The sequence below is a fragment of the Vitis vinifera genome, chromosome 18, assembly GCF_030704535.1.
Source record: "Vitis vinifera cultivar Pinot Noir 40024 chromosome 18, ASM3070453v1".
NCBI lineage: Eukaryota > Viridiplantae > Streptophyta > Magnoliopsida > Vitales > Vitaceae > Vitis > Vitis vinifera.
In genome coordinates, this window is record NC_081822.1 from 8,139,604 (window position 1) to 8,164,642 (window position 25,039).

The window sequence follows — 25,039 nt, forward strand, 5'->3', positions numbered from 1 at the left end:
TCTTTTTCGTTTACCCAAGAATAATCATACTAATATAAACAAATAATTTTGATCATGCACAAATAAATATATTTTTATAAAATTTAGATTTAATTTTTTAGTATATGACATAGATTCTTCTTCTTCTCCTTTGCTAAATCTCATGTGGTTGGATTTGGAGCATCGACTGTACGTATTATTCAATTGTGAAAGACAAATTTCATTGAGTTGAAAGACCAATGGGCCATGGACGCAATGCTTGCTTCACTTAATTTTTTAAAACTCGTTTTTAGTAGTACAAATTTTTTTATTATATAAAGTATTGATGTTATTATCTTTTTATATTAATTTTATTTTTCTTCCATTTTTTATATTGATTTTATAAAAACATATCTTGGGATATTATTTCACTAAAAACATATCATATGCATAACCGTTTAACATGCAATTTTTTCATACATAATCAAAGATAGACTTTTTTTTCCTTTTACTTTTTTTCCTTCTTTTTTTTTTTTTGGTATTTTGTCGTAAACAAACACGGTCTTAGAATTTAATCACAAACAAAGTATTATGTTACTTTTAATCAAATTTAAGGACTTGGCATGCCTGTCATGTACTTTAGACACAAATGAAAAGTTTGAGGTCTCCTATTGAAAATTTAATTCATTCCAGTATACCATATTATTATTATTATTATTATTTTGGTGATCATGGGTATAAATATTACTAGGAAAAAAGGCAAATTGACGTAATAGAAGGCCTAACGGCTCATGTTTTGTATTTATTTAAATTAGTATTTATTAATCATTTATTGATGTGATAAAAAATTTGTAATTCAAAATTTGATTTTATCAAGTGAAGTACCCGATAAACAGAAACGGAGGAACCTAAAGGGAGGGAAAAAAAAAAGGTGAAATGAAGACACATCCAAAAACCCTAATGGCCTATTGTCACACCCTCGAAAATCACCTTAAATTTTTCTTACGAGTGCGTGGTGCTAAGGACCCGTCCTTAGCCAACCTTCCCTTCCCAACGTTTAGAAGAACAGAATAGAATACAGAAATCAAAGCAACAGGGACACACGAGGTTGCAGGAAAATCCTTTCCCAACTTGTATTAATCACTCTTACAAGACAAAATTGCTTCTTGAACTAGAGTACAATGCACTTACCCAAGGCATACAAGAAGGAATCCTTTCCCCAACTCTCACCCTCTGTTTCAAGGCTGCAGGAGCCCTATTTAAATGACTCATCTACAGTTACACATTTGAATTCCCTCAATTCAAATCTTGGAGCCAACTAGGTGGTCATGCAACTGGCCAGAACTGCCCTCAACTGCTTGCACAACCACCCACTGTGGATTCGGCTCCTTGCGACACGTGGCATCGCGCATTTCACCCGGACGGAAATTCTCCCTTATTCCACCCGAATATCTCATATCCGGAATTCTGTCCGCTGACGTTCCACTCGGATATCTCACATCCGGCGCCTGTCCGCCGCCGTTCCACTCGGATATCTTACATCTGGCGCCTGTCCACCGTTGTTCCACCCGAATATCTCTCATCCGACGCCCCATGTCATCGGATAGGAGAGGAGGACGATTCAACTTCCCCAGGTAGACATGTCCGAATCCTTTGGTAACGCCTATTCGGGGTGCGCGCATGACTTGTCCACGATCCCCACACTTAGCTCCTGGGGTTTGAACCACAAAACCTCCAGGCTTTCCTTGCTTTCCACCTAGGCTCTCATAGGTGCAAGACCTACCCATGAGGCTTATTTCTCCGGGTTTGAATCAAGTGGATAAGGGGTTGACACATATCCCCTAAAAATTCTAGCTTTAGAATTATTGTCCTAGAAGAAAAAGACGAGCAAGTGTTTTCTCACATCATGGAGTTACTATATAACGTTAAAAAACTAAAGTATTGTTTGTTTTCTTAATTTTTTATTTCGGTTTTTTTTAAACCTTTCATTAACTTATTATTTACTTCTTAAATTTTTTTATTAAATAAAAAATTTTAAATATATAAAATTTTTAAATATTGAAAATAATTCATTAATTTTTCTTTACTTATTTAATAAAAATAAAATATAAAAAATGAACAATTTAATACTTAATATTATTAAATACTATTTAATTTTAAATTTTATTTAAAATTAAGTTAAAAAGAAACACCATTTAAATGTCTTCATTGTGTGTTGGACATTATCAACTCTACTCTTTTATAAAAAAATTTATTTTAGGAAATTTTAGTTTCCAAATGAAGTAGGTTTATAAACATATCAATTGCCTTAAATTTAATTGAAATAAATAAACAATAAAAAAACACTTGAATTGATTAAGGAACAATTTTTTTATGCCAAGGGAAGATGGTGGTGATATATTGATTTGAGTAAGGATTTCATAATTTCTCAAAAGAAAGAGAAAGAGGAAAAAGCAAGATTTATTAAAAGATAGATACATTAGGATATCATATTCGAATTTAGTATTTTTGTTTTCTCTTCTTTATAAAACTAAATAATAGAAATCAAATACTTTTACCAACTTCGCATACTGCACCGTTTCGTTTTTCACTTCGTCTAATTTTACCTTCAATTCATTTGTTTCCTATTTTATTTCTTGAAACATGTATTGACTAAAGCCTCTGTACCAATGTTTCAGGACATGGAGAGGTAGCCGTCCTCCTCCGGCCTCTCCTCCGGTCACATAAGCTTCTCAACTATCTGGCTCATCGTGGGTCTTGAGTCCCTGTCTTCCTCCACACATTCCAAGGCAACTCCAATCAGAATTTCCATCCGGCGCAGGTCGCATTCGCCTTGCATCACAGGGTCCAGGATGTCTTCAATCCACGACCCCCTGGCACCAATCCCATTCATTCGATCCCTCACCCATTTAATCAACCCACGCTGCTCTGTCTCTCCTTGGGCATCAGTATCGGGGATAGCAGTTGGGCTCTTCCCTGTCACCATCTCCAAAACCACGATTCCATAGTTATAAACGTCTACCTTGGAGGTTATGGGAAGGTTGAATACCCATTCAGGAGCCATGTATCCTCTGGTTCCTCTGATCCTCGAGAAACTTGAATTGTCAAGCCCTCCTCTGTTTCGCAGTTTCGACATCCCAAAATCGGCCACTTTTGGCTGGTAATTAGAGTCCAAGAGTATGTTCTGAGGCTTGACGTCACAGTGCAGAACCCACTCCAAGCATTCTTCGTGTAAATAAGCTAGGCCTCTGGCCGTGCCAAGCGCTATTTGGAACCTCTTCTCCCAATCAAGAGTATTGGAAGATAGCTTTTGTGCCAAGGATCCATGTTCCATGTACTCATACACCAACAGCCGGTGCTTCCCCTCTATGCAATATCCCCACGTCTCTATTAAGTTCATGTGATTAAGCCTTCCAATGGTGCTCACTTCTGCTAGAAATTCTGCTTCTCCTTGATTGGCTTCTTTGAGGCGCTTGATTGCTGCCACTCGACGATCAAGCAATACACCTTTATATACCACTCCTCCACCTCCTCTTCCAATCTCTTGGGTGAAACCTCGCGTGGCCTTCTTCAACTTTGCATAGCTGAATCTTTTAAACCCGTTTGCAACGAGGATGTAGCCTTGCATGGTCGAGACTGGATCATGGTGTACCCTAAATAAGAAAAGCCATACCAGCAAGACAATTGCCCCCTCTAGAACTCCCAGTACGTAGGCAAACCAAAGCAAAAACTTCAATGACCCATTTTCATGGCCCTTGCGATATGTTGTATCTAGCTGTATATAACGAGTGTTGCCTGAACAATTCATGGTGAATTCTTCAAGAGTGTTGGAAATCAAGCCAGCATCCTCTGTTTACTTCCCTAATTAGTGTAATGTACAGCCTTTATTATAATTGATTTAGGAGTAATTCTAGCAAGGTAGTTTATTCACTTTCCATGTAAGAGTAGTTTATTCACTTCCCATGTAAGAGTAGTTTATTCACTTCCCATGTAAGAGTTTATTCACTTTCCATGTAAGGGAAATTCCATTCCGGAATTGTCTCATATCTGTAGGCTATTTATTTATGCTTTCATTCATTGTAAAGGGTGAGATCACGGAATGAATTGAGGTGTTCCTCCATAGTTTGTCTTCAAATTCTTCATATTTTTCTTCAAATTCTTCAAAGATGATCATATCTGGGAAAGAGACTAGCTTTAGGCAGTTTTAGATACATGGTTCCAGGATAATTTGGCGAACTGAATCCATTAAGCAAGAGGGTATTTGGGTAACAATCGTAAAGGTCGTCGCTAAAATTTAGCAGGAAGGCCTTGCATTTGCACAACTGTAAGCATAGATTTTCACACCTTTCGTAGGTGTAATTGGGGTAGTGACCATAGTCATAGCCGTAGAGTTGAACATGAGGGAGTGGGAAGAAGCCCACCTCAGTTTGGTTACAAGCGATATCAGTTTCTGGTGCACACCCATAAGACTAGTCAGTTGAATTTACAATCTTGAATCCAGGCATGCAAGAGCATCCTCTGCCATAAGCAGGGGTGTAACTGCAGAGACTATTGGGTTCGCAGATGCCATGAATCTGGCATGGTTGGGAGATAGCCTGCCATGAAACCGACCAGGTTCCTCTCGTTTCTTCTAGACTATACATTCTAAGATTGCCATCGAAATCGAGGGCCAATCTTCTCTGAGGCCCTGCACCAAAATCCGCTGACCGAAATTCCAAATCATCTGATGCTCTATAATAACCCAAAGAATCGAATACTGCGATTCGACTGTTGTTGTATGTGCTCCTTCCAGCATCCCAGGTCACCAGGCTTAGGTCTGGCCAATAGATGCTGGAAACCTCAGTACCATTGAAGAGAAGGCGGATGACGTTATCACTGTCAAAAAATAGCTTATAAAAACCAGAAGAATAGTTGCTTTGGCTTCTTGAGGAGATAAGGCTGGTATCTTTGGTCAGTATCTGGTGAGGAAGAAGAGTATCTGTGGGTGAGTCAAAGCTCTGCCAAATCACCGTCTTCTCCCAAGCATATAGAACAAGATTGCCGGTGTTAAGGAGCTGTAATCTCGCAGATGAGGTTGAAACTGTCACGCCCCAAGACCCACTCCAAGGGCGTGACGGTCATTTCACACCTCAAACCCGAAGGCTTAAAGTATAATCTGACCCGAACAATCATATTATAACTAGATGTTACCAATTACCAAATACCTGTTCAGAGTAGCAGAACAAAATCTAAATTCCTCAAAATTCAATTTCCAAATAACTTCCAAATATCAAATGATCCAAATGAACATAACTAACAGTTAAACAAAATCCAACATAAAATCCTAAGTCAAATCTTAATGATGACCATTCTTCAGCCTAGCCATCACTCCTCACCCGAACTAAGAGTACCTGAAAATTTTCAACAATTGGGAATGAGCTCACAGCCCAATAAGGAATATTAATGCAATTCATGGATCAAATATTTTCATTTCAAATAGGAGATATCAATTTTTTTTTTTCTCATCAAATATCAGAGTTCCAAAAATACCAATATATTCAAAATTCAACCAACCAATTTCATATCAAATTCAAACACTTTCACATAAAATTCAATCAAATTCATTCAAGTTTCATTACTCTGGTTATCAAATATCAAATGCCCAGTTAGGTGGGACTTTTCAAATGGGTGGCTAGCCTCAAATTGTTCCTGGTGGACGGAACCAAACACTACTAGTACTAGTAACCTCTAACCAAACCCCTAGAGGCTGGGGTCCAAATCAATTACATTCCCACCATGAAATGTAAAGGTCAACTATTATATCCCGTTGATAGGGCCGAATAGTCAATTATTATATCCCGTTGACAAGGGTCAAATAAACCAGAGTGATGTTTTTGTTCAAGTTTTCAAATTTACACAACATAATATCTCCATATTTTGTGTCATAAATAAAACAAAATATTCCAACATAACATTTAGTGCAAAACAATTTGATCCATGCATGGTAACAAAATATCATTTTCTTTTCCACAATTCAAAATAACATATAAGATAATTTAATTTTATAAATATTACATTAACTTCCCTTACCTCAAAAGAAGTCCTTGAAAGCTTGGGAGAAGAATAATTCTGAAAAAAAAAATATAATCTACTCTTCACCTAATATAACATAAAAGAAACAATTATTACTATTTATTTATAATTTAACTAATCTATTCCTTATTTAAAAAAAACTAATAAATTCCCAATTTGTTTCTAATAATACATTACTAATTTAATTAAATTATAACTTTATTTCGCTATAAAATTCTATATATATATATATATATATTGCTAAATCTCTTATTCTATTTATTACAAAAATACCATTATTACTATTATCTTATTTATAAATCTAAAACTAAATATTATTATTTAATTAACCAATTCCAAACCACTCAACCTCGGGTACACCAAACCAAAAAGCAAGTTTTTATTTTTATTTTTTATTTTTTTTTCATTGCCAATCATGATCCATTAATATATATATATATATATATATATAAAAGGGGCTTCCTGGCACACGCACCTTTTTTTTTTTTTTTTAATAAAATTAACCCTAACCTAAAATCAAAACCTTCCAAGAAATTTTTTTTTTTTTCTAATAAAACTTAAGATCTCCCAAATTCCAATACTAAAATCAAAATATTAAATTTTCACTATTTGATATTAAAACGAATTAAAAAAATAATCTAACCCTAATCTAGATTTGGGGTTTTCCAAAAAAATATATCTAATGTGTTTGAAATTAATCAATGAATCTAAAATATTAAACTAGGGGTTAGAATCTTACCTATAGAGATCTGTTCTTCAACCCTGAAATCTGACTCCAATCTTACGTTCTCTGGAATTCTACGAACAGGAAATCTATTCAGAAAAAAAGGGAAAAAAATAAAATTTCTAATTTATACCTAGGGTATTTATTCGTAAAATTACACTTTTACCCTTCTTCCACTTTATTAAATTAATTAATTAATTAATTTAATTATTAATAACAATTTCCTAAATTACCCTTAAAAGAAAATGCTTGGGCATTACATCCTCCCCTCCTTAACAAAAGTTTAGTCCTCTAAACTTGACATACCTGAGTCTTGAAATAATTGAGGATGTTTTTCTCTCATCTCTTCTTCTAACTCCCAAGTGGCCTCTCGGATACTATGATTGCTCCACTGGACCTTTACCAACTTGACAACAGCATGTCGTAGTACCTTATCCATCATATCCACAATTTGAACGGGTACCTCTTCATAGGTCAAGTCCTCAAAATTTTGAATAGGCTCCAACTCCACAACATGAGAAGGATCATAAATATACTTCCTTAGAGTCGAAACATGAAACACATTATGAACCTTAGACAAGCTTGGGGGCAAGACTACTTTATATGCCAAAGTGCCTACTCTTTCTAATATTTCAAACGGACCCACAAAACGAGGACTAAGTTTTCCTTTTCTCCCAAATCTCATCACATACTTCATAGGTGAAACTTTCAAGAACACATGATCACCCACCTCAAACTCCAAATCTCGCCTACGATGATCAGCATAACTCTTATGTCTACTTTGAGCTGCTTTTAATATTTCTTTAATCAAAGCAACCTTTTCAACAGTCAACTGCACAAGTTCAGGCCCCAAAAGTTTCCTTTCTCCAACATCATTCCAATAGATAGGAGATCGACATTTCCTACCATACAATGCCTCAAAAGGTGTCATCCCAATGCTAGCTTGAAAACTATTGTTATAGGCAAACTCTACTAAAGGTAAATGATCATCCCAATTACCTTGCAGGTCCAAAATACAAGCTCTCAACAAGTCTTCCAAAACCTTAATTACCCTTTCTGATTGGCCATCAGTTTGAGGATGGAAAGCAGTACTAAAACTCAACTTAGTGCCCAAAGTTTTTTGTAGACTATGCCAGAATCTAGAAGTGAAACGAGGATCTCTATCAGACACTATAGAAACTGGTACTCCATGCATTCTCACAATCTCCTTCACATAAAGAGAAGCTAAACGATCTAAAGAAAAGTTCACTTTCATAGGTAAAAAGTGAGCAGACTTTGTCAACCGATCAACAATCACCCAAATAGCATTATTACCCCCTAAGGTTCTTGGCAATCCTATCACAAAATCCATGGTAATATGCTCCCACTTCCACTCAGGAATAGCAAGTGGCTGCAAAGACCCTGCTGGTCGTTGATGTTCAGCCTTCACCTGTTGACACACTAAATACTGAGCCACAAATTGTGCAATATCACGCTTCATACCTGACCACCAATAGTTTTGCCTCAAATCCTTGTACATCTTTGTCCCTCCTGGGTGGATTGCAAACTTGGAACAATGAGCTTCCTCTAAAAGCTCCCTCTTTAAGTCTTCATCATTTGGGACACAAAGTCTAGTCCCAAATCTCAAGATCTCATCATCTGACAAAACAAAATCAGGCTTACTGTCCCTCTTAACTTCCTCCATAACTTGCACTAATTGGGAATCATTCTTTTGTAGGGTCTTAATTCTCCCAACTAAGTCTGGTTGTACTCTGAAATTTGCTACAAGTGCTCCTAAGCCCATAACTCGAAAGTGGACTTGTAAACTCCTCAACTCTTCAAGTAACTGCCTTTGACAACCTCTAATAGCTGCTAGAGAACCAACTGACTTCCTACTCAAGGCATCAGCTACAACATTCGCCTTCCCAGGATGATACTGAATAATACAATCATAGTCCTTAAGTAGTTCTATCCATCTTCTCTGTCTTATGTTCAACTCCTTTTGGGAAAATAGATACTTCAAACTCTTATGATCTGTGAATATCTCACAAGTTTCACCAAAAAGAAAATGTCTCCAAATCTTAAGTGCAAAAACCACAGCAGCTAACTCCAAATCATGAGTAGGGTAATTCCTTTCATAAGGCTTCAACTGTCTAGAAGCATAAGCTACAACTCTCCCATGTTGCATAAGAACACAACCTAAACCCTGATGAGAAGCATTACTATACACCACAAATCCTCCTGAACCTGAAGGGATAGTCAAAATAGGAGCTGACACTAATCTATTCTTCAACTCTTGGAAGCTACATTCACAATCATCAGACCACTCAAACTTAACTCCCTTCTGTGTCAACTTAGTTAAAGGTAGGGCAATCTTAGAGAACCCTTCTATAAACCGCCTATAGTAACCAGCAAGTCCCAAGAAACTTCGAATCTCAGTCACAGTACTAGGTCTTCTCCAATTAGCTACAGCATCTACCTTGCCAGGGTCAACTGAGATGCCATCATTGCTTACCACATGCCCAAGGAAAGAAATTCAGTCTAACCAAAACTCACACTTCTTCAGTTTAGCATACAACTGCTTATCTCTGAGGATATGTAATACAATACTCAAATGGCCCTCATGCTCCTCTCTACTTCTTGAGTATACCAAGATGTCATCTATAAAAACCACCACAAATTGATCTAAATAGGGTTTGAATACCCTATTCATCAAGTCCATAAAAGCAGCAGGTGCATTAGTCAAACCAAAAGGCATAACAAGAAACTCATAGTGCCCATACCTAGTTCGAAAAGCAGTCTTGGGTACATCTTCCCCTCTAACCCTCAACTGGTGATAACCCGATCAAAGATCTATCTTAGAGAACACACAAGCACCTTGTAACTGATCAAACAAATCATCAATCCGAGGAAGGGGATACTTGTTCCTCACTATCACCTTATTCAACTCCCTATAGTCAATGCAAAGTCTCATTGAGCCATCCTTCTTTTTCACAAATAGAACAGGAGCTCCCCAAGGTGAAACACTAGGCCTGATAAAACCCTTGTCTAATAACTCTTGAAGCTGAACTTTCAACTCCTTAAGCTCCACAGGTGCCATCCTGTATGGGGCCTTAGACATAGGACCTATTCCTAGTACTAGATCAATGGTGAACTCCACCTCTCTCTCTGGTGGCAAGCCAGACAAATCCTCTGGAAAGACATCAGGATACTCTCTTACTATAGGTATGTCTTCCAACTTCAAATCACTTTCATTACTCACCATACTAGCCAAAAATCCTTGGCAACCCTTCTTAAGCAAGCTACTAGCACGCAAGGCTGAGATCATACGCAGTGGTCTGTCCACATGCTTCCCTTCAAAGCTAAACTTAGGCTGACCAGGAATACTAAATGTCACTCTTTTCTCAAAACAGTCAACAGAGGCATGGTAGGAAGCTAACCAATCCATACCCAAAATCACATCAAAATCCTGAAGGTCAAGGAGTACTAAATCAACTGGCATTTCCCTATAACCAATCATCACAATACAATTTCTAAGCATTCTACTGGCCACAACAGAATCTCCCACAGGAGTAGCAACAATCAAATCAAAGTCCATGCTAACAACAGGCAAACCCAACAAACCAGCAAAAGATACTGAAACAAAAGAGTGTGTTGATCCAGGATCAATCAAGACTCTAGCAAATAAGGTGTGGATTCGGAGAGTACCTGTCACCACATCAGAAGTGGCCTGAGCATCTCGATGAGTCATAGCAAACACCCGTCCTTGGGCTTTGGGTTTCTGTTTATCCTCCTTATTTTCCTCTTTAAGCTTCCCAGTGATGAACTTCCTATTCTCTGATCAAATGTCCTTGCTTCCCACAACCAAAGCAAGCTCCAGTCTCTCTATAGCATGGCCTACCCCCATGCTTCTTACCACAAGTAGGACAAGCCCCATCTAAATTCTGCGCTGCCTTCCCTTTATTCTGATTTCTTCCTGATGTAGACCTTCGCTGTGCTTGATTACCATGAGCACCATCACTCCTATTTCGCTTCCTTTGCTGTTCCCTATACTGATGAAGCTCTTCATTATCTTTCTCTGTTATAAGGGCTCTGTCAACAACCTCTGAATAGACACCAAGCTTCAGAATAGATATCTTGTTCTTCAAATAAGGCTTCAATCCATCCTGAAACTTTAATGCCTTTTCCTCCTCTATAGCAATCAACTGTGGGGAAAAACGTGATAACTTTGTAAATTTGGCCTCATACTGAGCCACAGTCATATCCCTCTGTTCCAAACGAATAAACTCTCCCACCTTCTGCCACCTAACACTGTCAGGGAAATACTTCTTGTAGAAAGCCTCCCTAAATTGTCTCCATGTTATGGGTCCCTGATCCTCCAAAAGTCTCTTAGTCATACGCCACCAATGATCTGTCTCTTTATCTAACATAAAAGCTGCATAAGAGGCTTTTTGCTCCTCAGAGCAATCTATGACACCAAAGAATTTCTCCATCTTAAGGATCCAAGCCTCTGCCTCTGTGGGATCTGTAGCACCAGAAAAGTAAGGAGGACCCAATTTCTTGAAGTCATCAAAAGAGCTACCCCTAGAAGATGAAGACTGTCCCTGAACATTAGTCCCAACAGCTCGAGCTTGGCGTTCAACTAAACCAACTAGTGTCCCAAGATACCTATAGATCCCTTCTGCACTCACGGGAGGCAAACCCTCAATTGGAGGTACATCGTCATTAGCCTGACTGTTTTGTGAAGAAGTTGTTCTTCTTGGTGGCATGATGTCCTAAAATAATAAGGCATAACTAAATTAGTCACTAAAGAACCAATTAGAAAATTTTCCAATTAAAGAAAGAATTGGAATTTATACTAAATGAAACTAAAACTTAAACAAATGCGTTACTCATCTATCCCTAATCTAAACCAATTCAAATTCCCATCAAGATCAAAACCTAGTGCTCTGATACCACTCTGTCACGCCCCAAGACCCACTCCAAGGGCGTGACGGTCATTTCACACCTCAAACCCGAAGGCTTAAAGTATAATCTGACCCGAACAATCATATTGTAACTAGATGTTACCAATTACCAAATACCTGTTCAGAGTAGCGGAACAAAATCTAAATTCCTCAAAATTCAATTTCCAAATAACTTCCAAATATCAAAGATCCAAATGAACATAACTAACAGTTAAACAAAATCCAACATAAAATCCTAAGTCAAATCCTAATGATGACCATTCTTCAGCCTAGCCATCACTCCTCACCCGAACTAAGAGTACCTGAAAATTTTCAACAATTGGGAATGAGTTCACAGCCCAATAAGGAATATTAATGCAATTCATGGATCAAATATTTTCATTTCAAATAGGAGATATCAATTTTTTTTTTTCTCATCAAATATCAGAGTTCCAAAAATACCAATATATTCAAAATTCAACCAACCAATTTCATATCAAATTCAAACACTTTCACATAAGATTCAATCAAATTCATTCAAGTTTCATTACTCTGGTTATCAAATATCAAATGCCCAGTTAGGTGAGACTTTTCAAATGGGTGGCTAGCTTCAAATTGTTCCTGGTGGACGAAACCAAACACTACTAGTACTAGTAACCTCTAACCAAACCCCTAGAGGCTGGGGTCCAAATCAATTACATTCCCACCATGAAATGTAAAGGTCAACTATTATATCTCGTTGACAGGGCCGAATAGTCAACTATTATATCCCGTTGACAAGGGTCAAATAAACCAGAGTGATGTTTTTGTTCAAGTATTCAAATGTACACAACATAATATCTCCATATTTTGTGTCATAAATAAAACAAAATATTCCAACATAACATTTAGTGCAAAACAATTTGATCCATGCATGGTAACAAAATATCATTTTCTTTTCCACAATTCAAAATAACATATAAGATAATTTAATTTTATAAATATTACATTAACTTCCCTTACCTCAAAAGAAGTCCTTGAAAGCTTGGGAGAAGAATAATTCTGAAAAAAAAATATAATCTACTCTTCACCTAATATAACATAAAAGAAACAATTATTACTATTTATTTATAATTTAACTAATCTATTCCTTATTTAAAAAAAAACTAATAAATTCCCAATTTGTTTCTAATAACACATTACTAATTTAATTAAATTATAACTTTATTTCGCTATAAAATTATATATATATATATATATATATATTGCTAAATCTCTTATTCTATTTATTACAAAAATACCATTATTACTATTATCTTATTTATAAATCTAAAACTAATTATTATTATTTAATTAACCAATTCCAAACCACTCAACCTCGGGTACACCAAACCAAAAAGCAAGTTTTTATTTTTATTTTTTATTTTTTTTCATTGCCAATCATGATCCATTAATATATATATATATATATAAAAGGGGCTTCCTGGTACACGCACCTTTTTTTTTTAATAAAATTAACCCTAACCTAAAATCAAAACCTTCCAAGAAATTTTTTTTTTTTTCTAATAAAACTTAAGATCTCCCAAATTCCAATACTAAAATCAAAATATTAAATTTTCACTATTTGATATTAAAACGAATTAAAAAAATAATCTAACCCTAATCTAGATTTTGGGTTTTCCAAAAAAATATATCTAATGTGTTTGAAATTAATCAATGAATCTAAAATATTAAACTAGGGGTTAGAATTTTACCTATAGAGATCTGTTCTTCAACCCTGAAATCTGACTCCAATCTTACGTTCTCTGGAATTCTACGAACAAGAACTATATTCAGAAAAGAAGGGAAAAAAATAAAATTTCTAATTTATACCTAGGGTATTTATTCGTAAAATTACACTTTTACCCTTCTTCCACTTTATTAAATTAATTAATTAATTAATTTAATTATTAATAACAATTTCCTAAATTACCCTTAAAAGAAAATGCTTGGGCGTTACAGAAACGGTGTTGATCATCCAAACCATGATTTTACCAGCATCAGTTAAGATGAGATTGCCATTCCTCAACAAAGAAAGCTTGGAGCCTCTACCGTTGACCGGTTGGTCATGGTTCGCCATCCAAACTGTGGTTGCACCCCATGATTTTGTGAACCATATGGCGAAGCAGAAAGTGTTGTTGCCGACCTGATAAAACCCAGCAGAGAATATACCATTTGCTGAAATGAGAACATCATTTGATTTCTCCACGGAAAGAGACGAGCCTTCGCTCAGAGTATCATACGTTTCAGATGAAGATGGATAGCAAGTTAACAGCAAAACCAAAACAAAGAAACCAACTGTCCTATCCATGAGTTTTGGGATATGGTTCATGTGCTCTGTTTCCTGATCAGATATTTGCAATGGAGAATGCAAGTGTATGGTGCTACCAGAGTTTAGAAAATCAATTGACTCCTTGACTGGGGTGAAGGGGGAAAATTCACATTGCCCCTCGGGCCAAGTTTTGCTTGTGCCATCGTGTTGGGTTTCTAAAAGCATTTCATGTCAACGTCAAAATATGGGATGAAGACCCGCTATTTTTAATGGGATCTATTTTGATTGGATGACTTGGGCCATTCAAATTTTGTAGTTTCCACTTGGAACAACAAAATTATTATGAGATACGTCATTTTGAAGAAAGATTCTAGAAATAAGATGTTAAATTGATCTCTTTTCCATGTAGCTGAACTCGTCAACTGTGAGTCTGAGCCATATGATTTCTGTGCCATACAGAAGCTTATTGTTCCAAGTTGCCTGCTCAAAGGTTAACCTGTGAACAGTTTGGATCTAAATACAATGAATGTGATGAAATTTACTGAAACCGGGACTCTCTGACTGGCCTGTGGCCTTTATGAGTTTTATTTTAGAGGTGACGTCTGATGTTGATTGGCCCAAGCAGGGAAAGATCAAATGGGAAACGACGGTCACAACTTGTGGGGTGACTTTCCACTCACCAGGGAACACTTCAAAGAAATTATCCCTAATTTTTAAACGCTTAATTATTGCGATTCGAGGGGTAAAACATTTTCTTTTATTGAATCAAGATTGAATTTAAAATAATAGTGTTGGTATTACTCCCTCTCTTTTATCCTTTTCTTATTCTATCTAATAGTGGTTTTCTCGCCGCCTTTGTGGGCCAAGATGAACTAATGCTAAGAATTTTATTCATCTGCTTTCTTTCAAGACTCACTTATTGAATATAATATCTCAATAAATATAGAACCATATTTTGATTATATTGGTACAATTATTGATACAACTGTTGGCTCCGCTCAAGTCATTTTGGCGTGGACTTTTAGGGTATGGTAGAGTGGAGCTTGTATCACTACTAATTATTAAAATGGTTAAAGGATGTCTTTGTCATTTTAGTGCACATATAATTATTATTACAATTGAGGGTCCTCCAATATCCCATTTTTCCAATTTTGACTTTTGATCGGAAAAAATTTAGTATACAAGGATAGGAAAATATGCTAAATAAAATAATTTTCTCATATTTAGGTTTATTAAAAATTATAAAAAATAATATAATATAATATAATTAAAAAGTTATGTATTTTTAAATTAGATAATTTTTTTATAAAACAATTAAAATAAGTTAAATGAGTTTGAAATTCCATATAAAAATAATTTATTGATTTAAAATCTATTTTTATTTCCTTTAACTTTTTTTCATATATTTTTTTTTTGAATTTTTCAAATACTTCAAACAGCTATTTTTAAGTTTGTATCTTTGTGAAACTCGTGTAATCGTGACCCATGAGAACCTTCAAGTCATTTTGATTATATTGGTACAATTATTGGTACAACTGTTGGCTCCGCTCAAGTCATTTTGGCGTGGACTTTTAGGTTATGGTTGAGTGGAGCTTGTATCACTACTAATTATTAATATGGTTAAAGGATGTCTTTGTCATTTTAGTGCACATATAATTATTATTACAATTGAGGGTCCTCCAATATCCCATATTTCCAATTTTGATTTTTCAAGGTATGATCGGAAAAAATTTAGTATACAAGGATAGGAAAATATGTTAAATAAAATAATTTTCTTATATTTAGTTTTATTAAAAATTGTAAAAAATAATATAATATAATATAATTAAAAAGTTATGTATTTTTAAATTAGGTAATTTTTTTATAAAACAATTAAAATAAGTTAAATGAGTTTGAAATTTTATAGAAAATTAATTTATTGATTTAAAATCTATTTTTATTTTCTTTAACTTTTTTTCATATATATTTTTTTTTTTGTATTTTTCAAATACTTCAAGTAGCACCCCATTTCCTATTTTCAAGTTTGTATCTTCGTGAAACTCATGTAATCGTGACCCATGAGAACCTTCAAGTCATTTTGATTATATTGGTACAATTATTGGTACAACTGTTGGCCCCGCTCAAGTCATTTTGGCGCGGACTTTTAGGGTATGGTTGAGTGGAGCTTGTATAACTACTAATTATTAATATGGTTAAAGGGTGTCTTTGTCATTTTAGTGCACATATAATTATTATTACAATTGAGGGTCCTCCAATATCCCATTTTTCCAATTTTGACTTTTCAAGGTCTGATCGGAAAAAATTTAGTATACAGAGAAAATATGATAAATAAAATAATTTTTTCATATTTAGTTTTATTAAAAATTGTAAAAAAATATATATATAATTAAAAAGTTATGTATTTTTAAATTAGGTAATTTTTTTTTATAAAACAATTAAAATAAGTTATATGAGTTTGAAACTCCATATAAAAATAATTTATTAATTTAAAATTTATTTTTATTTCCTTTAACTTTTTTTCTTATATTTTCTTTCGTATTTTCCAAATATTTCAAATAGCACTCTATTCCCATTTTCAAGTTTGTATCTTTGTGAAACTCATTTAATCGTGACCCATGAGAACCTTCCCATAACTACAAAGGAAGGTGGCAACATATCATTGGGAGAGTGTCTTAAGAGCCAAAATTTGACTAGCGGTTGAAAGGAAAATGCACAATTATTGTAGTGGACAAATACTTTTAACCTCATTTGTGGAAGCTAGGTTGTTTTTACAAGGGAAACTTGTGTTCCAAGTTAGATATTTGAAAGTAATATTATATTCAAACCCCAATTAGCTGGAATATGAGATTTGACTATTAAAAGAGAAAATATTATTGTGTTTGTGCATTCTAAGTTGGCTCTATCTTCTATGCCCAAATTGCCCTTTTGTTTCTCTAGCTCAACATCATCCTAACCTCTTTGTCAACAGGACCACTAAAATTAAGAAAAAACACTAAATTTTGAATTTTTAACTTCTAAAAAAAAAAACACCCGACCCGACCACTTAATTTGAATGTTTTCCTTTCTCATTTGGAAGCTTTCTCTCATCTTTCTTCATTCATGACAACCCAAAATTTCTCCTATTTCAATTTAGAAACCCAAATCTGAAACTCTAAAACGGTGTCAAAATGCGTCTTTTGACGTGCCTCTGGCTCAGATGCCTCAGCTAGGCGTTTGCCTTGAGCCCTAACCGTAGTTAACTCTCGTCTAGGAGCCACGAGAGTGCAAGAGAATCCAATAAAAATGAAATGGAGCTCGGGTGGAGAGTAGATGCCCAAAAACTGAAACCTTAACCTCCAAATGCGTCTTAGACTCGCAAATTCATATCCAAGATAGTTCTATAAGACAGAAATAGCACCAAACATCTCTTTTAGACCACCGAATCGACGAAGCCCTTGAAGAACCAAAGGAAACGGTGCAAAAAATGAAGCGCGGGAAACTCTTAAAGTATTGGGTCTTGACAAAAAGAATATTAAGAAAAATAGGTTTTTAATATCTTATTTTAGTATAAAAATAAAAAAATAAGATATAATTAAAAACTTGTATATTTTTAAATTATTTGATATTTATATAAAAAATAATATATTAACTTAAATAAGTTTAAGATAGCATATAAAATAATTTATCAGCTTTAAATTTTTTTTTTACTTTTACATGATACTTAAAAAGGAATATAAATAGAGAAACAATATACTAAATAAAATAATTTTATCTATATATAAAAATAATTTATTAATTTAAAATCTATTTTTATTTCCTTTTAACCTTTCTTTCCTTTTTTTTTTTTTTTTTCCATATTTTCCAAATACTTCACATAGCACTCCACTCCCTATTTTTTTTTTCTCTCTAAATTTCAGAAACCAAACATAAAATACAAACACTGGTGTAAAGTTTGTATCTTTGTGAAACTCATGTAATCTTGACCCATAGGAACCTTCCCATATAATTAAAGGAGAATTACCCAATAGGGTGGGCTTGGTAAAACAATTACTAGAAATGGTAGTCTCTTCTAATAATTCTTGGGGAGGATTTTAATAGGTTTAATATACCAAAACTGTCATTTAACTAAAATTTTTAAAATTCAAAGTATTTAAAGCACTTCACTTGATTTGTCGATACAATTATAGTACATGAGTCTCATATTTATTGTAATTATTAATATTCAAATTTTAAATCAAAATTTTGGGTTTAACCTTTACAATTATATATAATTTGTTATTTAAATTTACTATTTAAAACAAAAATACTTTTAAAAAGTATTTTCAAAATATCATTTATTGTTTTTTTTACATTTTTTATTTTTATTCTAATTTTTAATTTTATTAAGAAAAAAATAAGTTTTATAATTATATAATAAAAATGATGATTTTTTCATATATATATATGTATATATTATAATTTTAAATTGATAAATTATGTTTTTGTTTTAAATTCAAGGAAGATAAAATGTTTAATTTTTCATTCAGATTCTTTAAAAAGAATAAGAAAATGATAGAGAATGTTTAATAATTTTTTATTTTTATAATAAAATAATTTTAAAAAATTTATATGATTTTTTTTCCTTTGCATAGTGTTTTTTTTTTTTTCATATAAAATTTTTTTTCTCAGTACATCGACTGGATGATGTTAATATATTTGATATGTTGAATATTAATAAGGTATAAAAGGTGATCATCGAGATTATTACTTTTATTATAAAATATAGGTACAACAAAAATATGTTATAATTACCATATAAATACACTTACATTACAATAAAACCTAATTAGGAAATTTTTGAATTTTTTTATAAAAATGATAATTTGGTAAGATCATACCATATTTTATAACATACCTATATCATAAATAATTTCTGAAACCAAATGAAATACTAATTTGAATTCACGAGACTTGTAGTTTATATATATAAATGATTAAATAATTTCAAAACACTAAATAAATGTTGTTAATATATTGATACGATGCGTTAATACCAACGGGGTATGAATAAACATTTTTAAAATTATTCCTTTTGTAATTAAATATAGATATGACATAAATACATTATACTTACAATATAAATACGTGTTATCATTACAATATATTACAATATAATTTAATTTATTTTTATTTAATTTTTTCAAGTGTTATATTATCCAATGAATAATTGTGAGTTATTCTATTTAATAGGTGTGTGTTAATCAATTGAATATTTACATATTATTCAATTGATGAGTGCTCGTAAAAAATAATTATTCATTATATTATGATAACAAAGTTTTTAATTATATGTTTTATATATAAAACAATATAATAATTTTAGGATATGGTTTTTATTTATGAGATAATGAAAATTATATTTTTTTATAAGGTTCTTTATAAAATATAGCAAATTTTTAAATAATCATTTGATTGTTCAAAAGTTAATAATAATTTTTTTAAGCTGAGAAATATATTATTGATTACTTATCATCATGCATGAATTCCACAACAATCTCAATTTATTTATAAATAATATAAAAACATATTATAGGTAAAATTATCTATAACCGAGAGAGCCTTCATAATAATTAGTTTTTTGGGCTACCCTGTTCGGTAATTCTCCGTACAATTAATTTCCAGCAAAGGCAGGTGAGTGTTGAGGAGACAAAATCTGACCCGCTGTTGAAGGGAAAATGCACAATTATTGAAGTGGACGGAAACTTTTAACCTTATCTGTGGAAGCTGGGTCGTTTTTCAAAACACGAGGCTGCAGCTTGGAACCTGGGGCATTCTAGCTTTCATCTTCCCATGGGAATTTCTACCCTCCGCACAAGTCAAGAGCAACTTTGTCTTTTCCATAAATATTAGTATTATTTGTGTGTTCCTTACCTGAATTTGATTCAAGCTTAGCCCTACGGCCTTTTCAACTGATCCAATTTCATAGATCACATGGATGCGCCAGTTCTTTTGCTTCTTCTCACTCTGCTTCTATCTTCTCCACTTCCATCGTCCACCCTCGACAGTTTGAGTCAAGGCTCATCCCTCTCAGTTGGGAAGCCTGAACAAGTTTTGATTTCACAAAGTGGAATCTTCTCAGCTGGCTTCTACCCCGTCGGTGATAATGCTTGTTGTCTTGCCATATGGTTCACCAAACCATCCTACGACGGCAAACATACCGCTGTTTGGATGGCAAACCGAAACCAACCAGTTAATGGGAATTTCTCAAAGCTTTCCCTTCTAGAAAGTGGTGATCTTATCTTAACAGATGCTGGGCGGTTCATAGTTTGGACCATAAAGAGGGTTGGGATTTCTCCGGTGCAATTACACCTCTTCAACACTGGTAACCTTGTGCTGCGTACCTCGGATGGTGTTATTCAATGGCAAAGTTTCGATTCACCAACAGATACCCTTCTCCCTCACCAACCACTCACCAGAAATACGAGACTCGTCTCTTCAAGAACCAAAACCAACTTTTTCTCAGGGTTTTATAAGCTCTATTTTGACAACAATAACGTCCTCAGTCTTGTCTTCGATGGGCGGGATGCTTCAAGCATTTACTGGCCCCCATCGTGGCTTGTAAGCTGGCAGGCGGGAAGATCGGCATACAACAGCAGCAGAACTGCATTACTAGATTACTTTGGCTATTTTTCTTCAACCGACGATTTTAAGTTTCAGTCCTCGGATTTTGGTGAGAGAGTCCAAAGAAGATTGACCCTGGATATTGATGGCAACTTACGATTATACAGTTTTGAGGAAGGGAGAAATAAGTGGGTTGTTACTTGGCAAGCCATCACGCTACAATGCAACATTCATGGAATATGCGGACCCAACAGTATTTGTACCTATGTGCCTGGTTCTGGGAGTGGAAGGAGATGCTCTTGCGTACCTGGATATGAGATGAAAAATCGCACTGACCGAACTTATGGATGCATACCAAAATTCAATCTTTCTTGCGACTCACAGAAGGTTGGTTTCCTCCCACTCCCACACGTTGAGTTCTACGGCTATGATTATGGCTATTACCTCAATTACACCTTACAGATGTGTGAAAAACTGTGCTTGAAAATATGTGGCTGCATAGGATATCAATACAGCTATAATTCGGATGTTTATAAATGTTGTCCTAAGCGGCTGTTTCTCAACGGATGCCGCTCGCCTAGTTTTGGAGGACATACATATCTAAAATTGCCTAAAGCTAGTCTTCTTTCCTATGAAAAACCAGTTGAGGAATTCATGTTAGATTGCTCAGGCAACCGCTCAGAGCAGCTAGTAAGATCTTATGCAAAAGCCCGCGAAAATGAAGTGTTAAAGTTCATCCTCTGGTTTACGTGCGCAATTGGAGCAGTTGAGATGATTTGCATCAGTATGGTGTGGTGTTTCTTGATGAAGGCCCAGCAAAACACCAGTACAGATCCGCCAGGCTACATTTTAGCTGCCACGGGATTCAGAAAATTCACCTATATTGAGCTGAAGAAAGCAACACGGGGTTTCAGTGAGGAGATTGGCAGAGGAGGGGGTGGGGTTGTATATAAAGGTGTCTTATCAGACCACCGAGTGGCAGCCATCAAGCAGCTCAGTGGAGCTAACCAAGGAGAATCTGAATTCTTGGCAGAAGTAAGTACCATTGGGAGGCTTAACCACATGAACTTGATAGAGATGTGGGGTTATTGCTTTGAGGGGAAGCACAGGCTCTTGGTTTATGAATACATGGAGCATGGATCACTAGCACAAAACCTCACTTCCAATACACTTGATTGGCAGAAGAGGTTCGATATTGCGGTGGGCACAGCAAAAGGTCTGGCTTATTTACACGAAGAGTGCTTGGAGTGGGTTATACACTGCGATGTGAAGCCTCAAAACATACTCCTAGACTCTAATTATCAGCCAAAGGTGGCAGACTTCGGCCTGTCAAAGTTACAGAACAGAGGAGGAATCAACAATTCGAGATTGTCGAGGATCAGAGGAACGAGAGGTTACATGGCTCCAGAATGGGTTTTGAACCTCCCCATCACCTCCAAAGTAGACGTTTATAGCTATGGTATTGTGGTTCTGGAGATGATTACCGGCCTAAGAAGTGTTGCAAATGCCATCCACGGTACAGATGGCATAGGGGAACGTCAGAGTTTGGTGGCATGGGTGAAAGGGAAGATGAATAGTGCAACTGCAGTTGCTTCGTGGATTGAAGAAATCCTAGACCCGTCGATGGAAAGCCAATATGACATGGGTGAGATGGAAATTCTAGTAGCAGTGGCTCTGCAATGTGTGGAATTGGACAAGGATGAAAGACCCACCATGAGTCAGGTGGTCGAGACGCTTCTCCGCCCTGAACGTGGAAACAATCATCACTATTAATAAATCAATGCCTCGTATGGGGCCCAAGTGAAGTGGCTTTCTATACCTATTCCGCCCATTTATGATATTTGTAAAAAAACAGAGTAATTTTATTCCCAATATCTCTCCTTGGTGCTCTTATCTTATTAAACTCCTTTTTTTTTTTTTGCAATATTAACTATTATATTTTATAAAATCCTTTTTAAAATTTGTTGAATTTGATCTATTTTATCCTCACATAATTTGTAGCAGGAGAAGTTTTTCTCCTCATCATAGAACAAATTCTTATATATGTAGTATACATATATGAAAGGTATAAATGGTTTTAGCTTTAGTTGATATCATATAATTTCTCATTGAATCTATTCTAATGTGACTTTAAAATTTTTCAAAATATAAATCAATTCCTCTTCCTTTGTGTGTTAGTGAATGAATTAGTTTAAATGTCATAGGTTTTGACTTTTTAGACAGCTATTTAACCTATTTTAAATAGCTCTGCATCACACCATCACTTCAACCTTCCTTGACATTTTTTTATTTATTTATTTTAATTACCTTTGGATGGTATCATTGCTCGGAAAAATTTGATGAATGTAAAAGGGAAATGGAAAATCGTGGGGCACACATACATTATGGAGTCAAAATCTTTGAAAGATGTAAAATTGTCGTGCAATTCAATCTAATGTAGATGGACAAAAATGTCATCTTATTGATCAAGCATAGATGGAAAATCAAATGAATGAGCCACCCTGCAAATGTTTATTTTCAAGTATTTCTTTTTTTTTTTCAACTTAAGACCTCTTTTTGGAAATTTATTATTAAAAATATTTTAATCTCTAATTTTTTATAAGTGTCTTTTCATAAGCATGTTGATTAGAAAGAAACAAAAATATATTTTTAAATTATTTAATCTAACACAAGAAAGACAAGTAAAATTTTATAAAAATAATTTATTAATTTTAAATTTATATTTTATTTTCATTCATTTGACATACCTTCAATAATTAGTATAAATTAATATAAATGTTTTATATAATTCGTTTACATGCATTGTATATTATGTACAAACAGGAACAAAATGAATGAGCCACTGTATGTGACAAATAAATACATTTTTATAAAATCTAAATTTAATTTTATAGTATATGACATGGATTCTGGCGTCATCTTCCACATCACTGAACTTCTTCTTTACCTATTTCATTGTTCTCTGCTTCCAACGCTTCCCACTATGAACGTCTCTAGAAAAAACTGTCCGGTGTGGCTCTCCTCTTGGCTCTACCACAGTTGAGATTTTCGGCTTGATGCCTTCGCTCTATCTCAGGTGGTCGGCTTTGGAGCATGGATGGCTGCAGATCTGCCAAGTTGTTGGCCATGAATCTCCCGAATCCACTTGCTGCTAACCGTTTGTATTATTCAATTGTTGAAGGCCGATTTGAGTTGAAAGGCCAATGGGCCATGGGAAGCAATGGTTGCTTCACCCAATTTTTTAAAATTCGTTTTAAGTAATACCAAAATTTTTATTGTATGAAGTATTGATGTTATTATTATCTTTTCATATTGATTTTATTTTTTAATTTTTTTTTCTTAGGATTTTTTTTCTTTTCACTTTTTCTCCCACCTTTCTTTTATTTATATTTTCTCATAATCAAATATGGCCTTAAATTTAATCGCAAGCAAAGTGTTATGTAGACAATTAATATGTTCTTACTATTTTGCTTTTATGGCCATTAAATTTAAGGACTTCAGGTGATGGCAATAGGGTGATTTTTTTTAGGTAATAGTCCAACCTGCTTCTAATAGGATGAGTTTGAAATTTAAATAAATGAGTTTGAAGTAAATTTAAGTTTTTTTAAACTCAAAATGAGTTTGGATATTGTCACATCCCAATTATATATAAAATTAATTTAATTTGATTTTTTATTTTTTTATTTTTAATAATAATAATAATAAAAAAATACTTTTTTAATAAAATAAGTTATAAAAATTTATAATAATCTAATTATATAAAATATCTTTATTTTAATGTAATTAAATACTCTAATAAGTTATAAAAATTTATAATACTCTAATTATATAAAATACATTTTAAATAATTTTAAATGAGGTAAGGTAGGACGAGTATGAGAATTTTTTTTACCTATCCCACCCCGTCCTGTCATGTTTAATTTTTTTAATGGTACAAGGTTGGAATATGTGCTTTCTATTCTAAACCGGTCTCATTATCATCCCTTCATGTGTCTGCATGAATATAAGATATTAGTGAAAAGTTTGAAGTATGATATTAAAAATTCAATTCACCATTTATTTTGTAATTATACTTCTAAATATAAGCATGAAAGGGCGAATTGACATAATAGAAGGCCTAACTGCTCATGTTTTTATTTATTTAAATTAATATTTATTAATAATTTATTTATGTAATAAAAAATTTGTAATTCAAAATTTGATTTTACTAAGTGAAGTACCTGATGTCCAGAACTGGAGGAACCTAAAGAAAGAGAAGAACAAAAAGTGACACCAAGACATATCCCAAAAGCCTAATGGCCCATCCCCCTACAAATTCTAGCTTTATAATTATTGTCCTAAAAGAAAAAGATGAACAAGTGTTTTTTCGTCATATAATGTTAAAAAATTAAAGTATCAATTTTTTTTTTTTAAACTTTCTACCAAAAATAATTTAATTTCATATTTCTAATTGTTTTTTTTAAACCTTTTGTCACTTATTATTTATTTTTT

At 33.9% G+C, this 25,039-nt stretch overlaps 1 protein-coding gene and 1 pseudogene across 1 annotated transcript; one reads left to right on the forward strand and one right to left on the reverse strand.

Annotated features, from left to right (window-relative positions):
- Positions 1-2,392: 2,392 nt before the first annotated feature.
- LOC100252314 (putative receptor protein kinase ZmPK1) lies at positions 2,393-14,107 on the reverse strand (annotated as a pseudogene).
- A 5,638-nt stretch (positions 14,108-19,745) lies between these two features.
- On the forward strand, positions 19,746-22,439 carry LOC100245415 (putative receptor protein kinase ZmPK1). The gene has a single exon (XM_002283033.4). It carries the CDS (start codon positions 19,919-19,921, stop codon positions 22,319-22,321), a length of 2,403 nt encoding a protein of 800 aa, XP_002283069.1. The 5' UTR covers positions 19,746-19,918; the 3' UTR covers positions 22,322-22,439.
- The last annotated feature ends 2,600 nt before the right edge of the window (positions 22,440-25,039 follow it).

What these genes read in the sequence shown, in the direction of transcription:
- LOC100245415 (XM_002283033.4), top strand. Translation starts at nt 19,919, where the DNA reads ATGGATGCGCCAGTTCTTTTGCTTCTTCTCACTCTGCTTCTATCTTCT.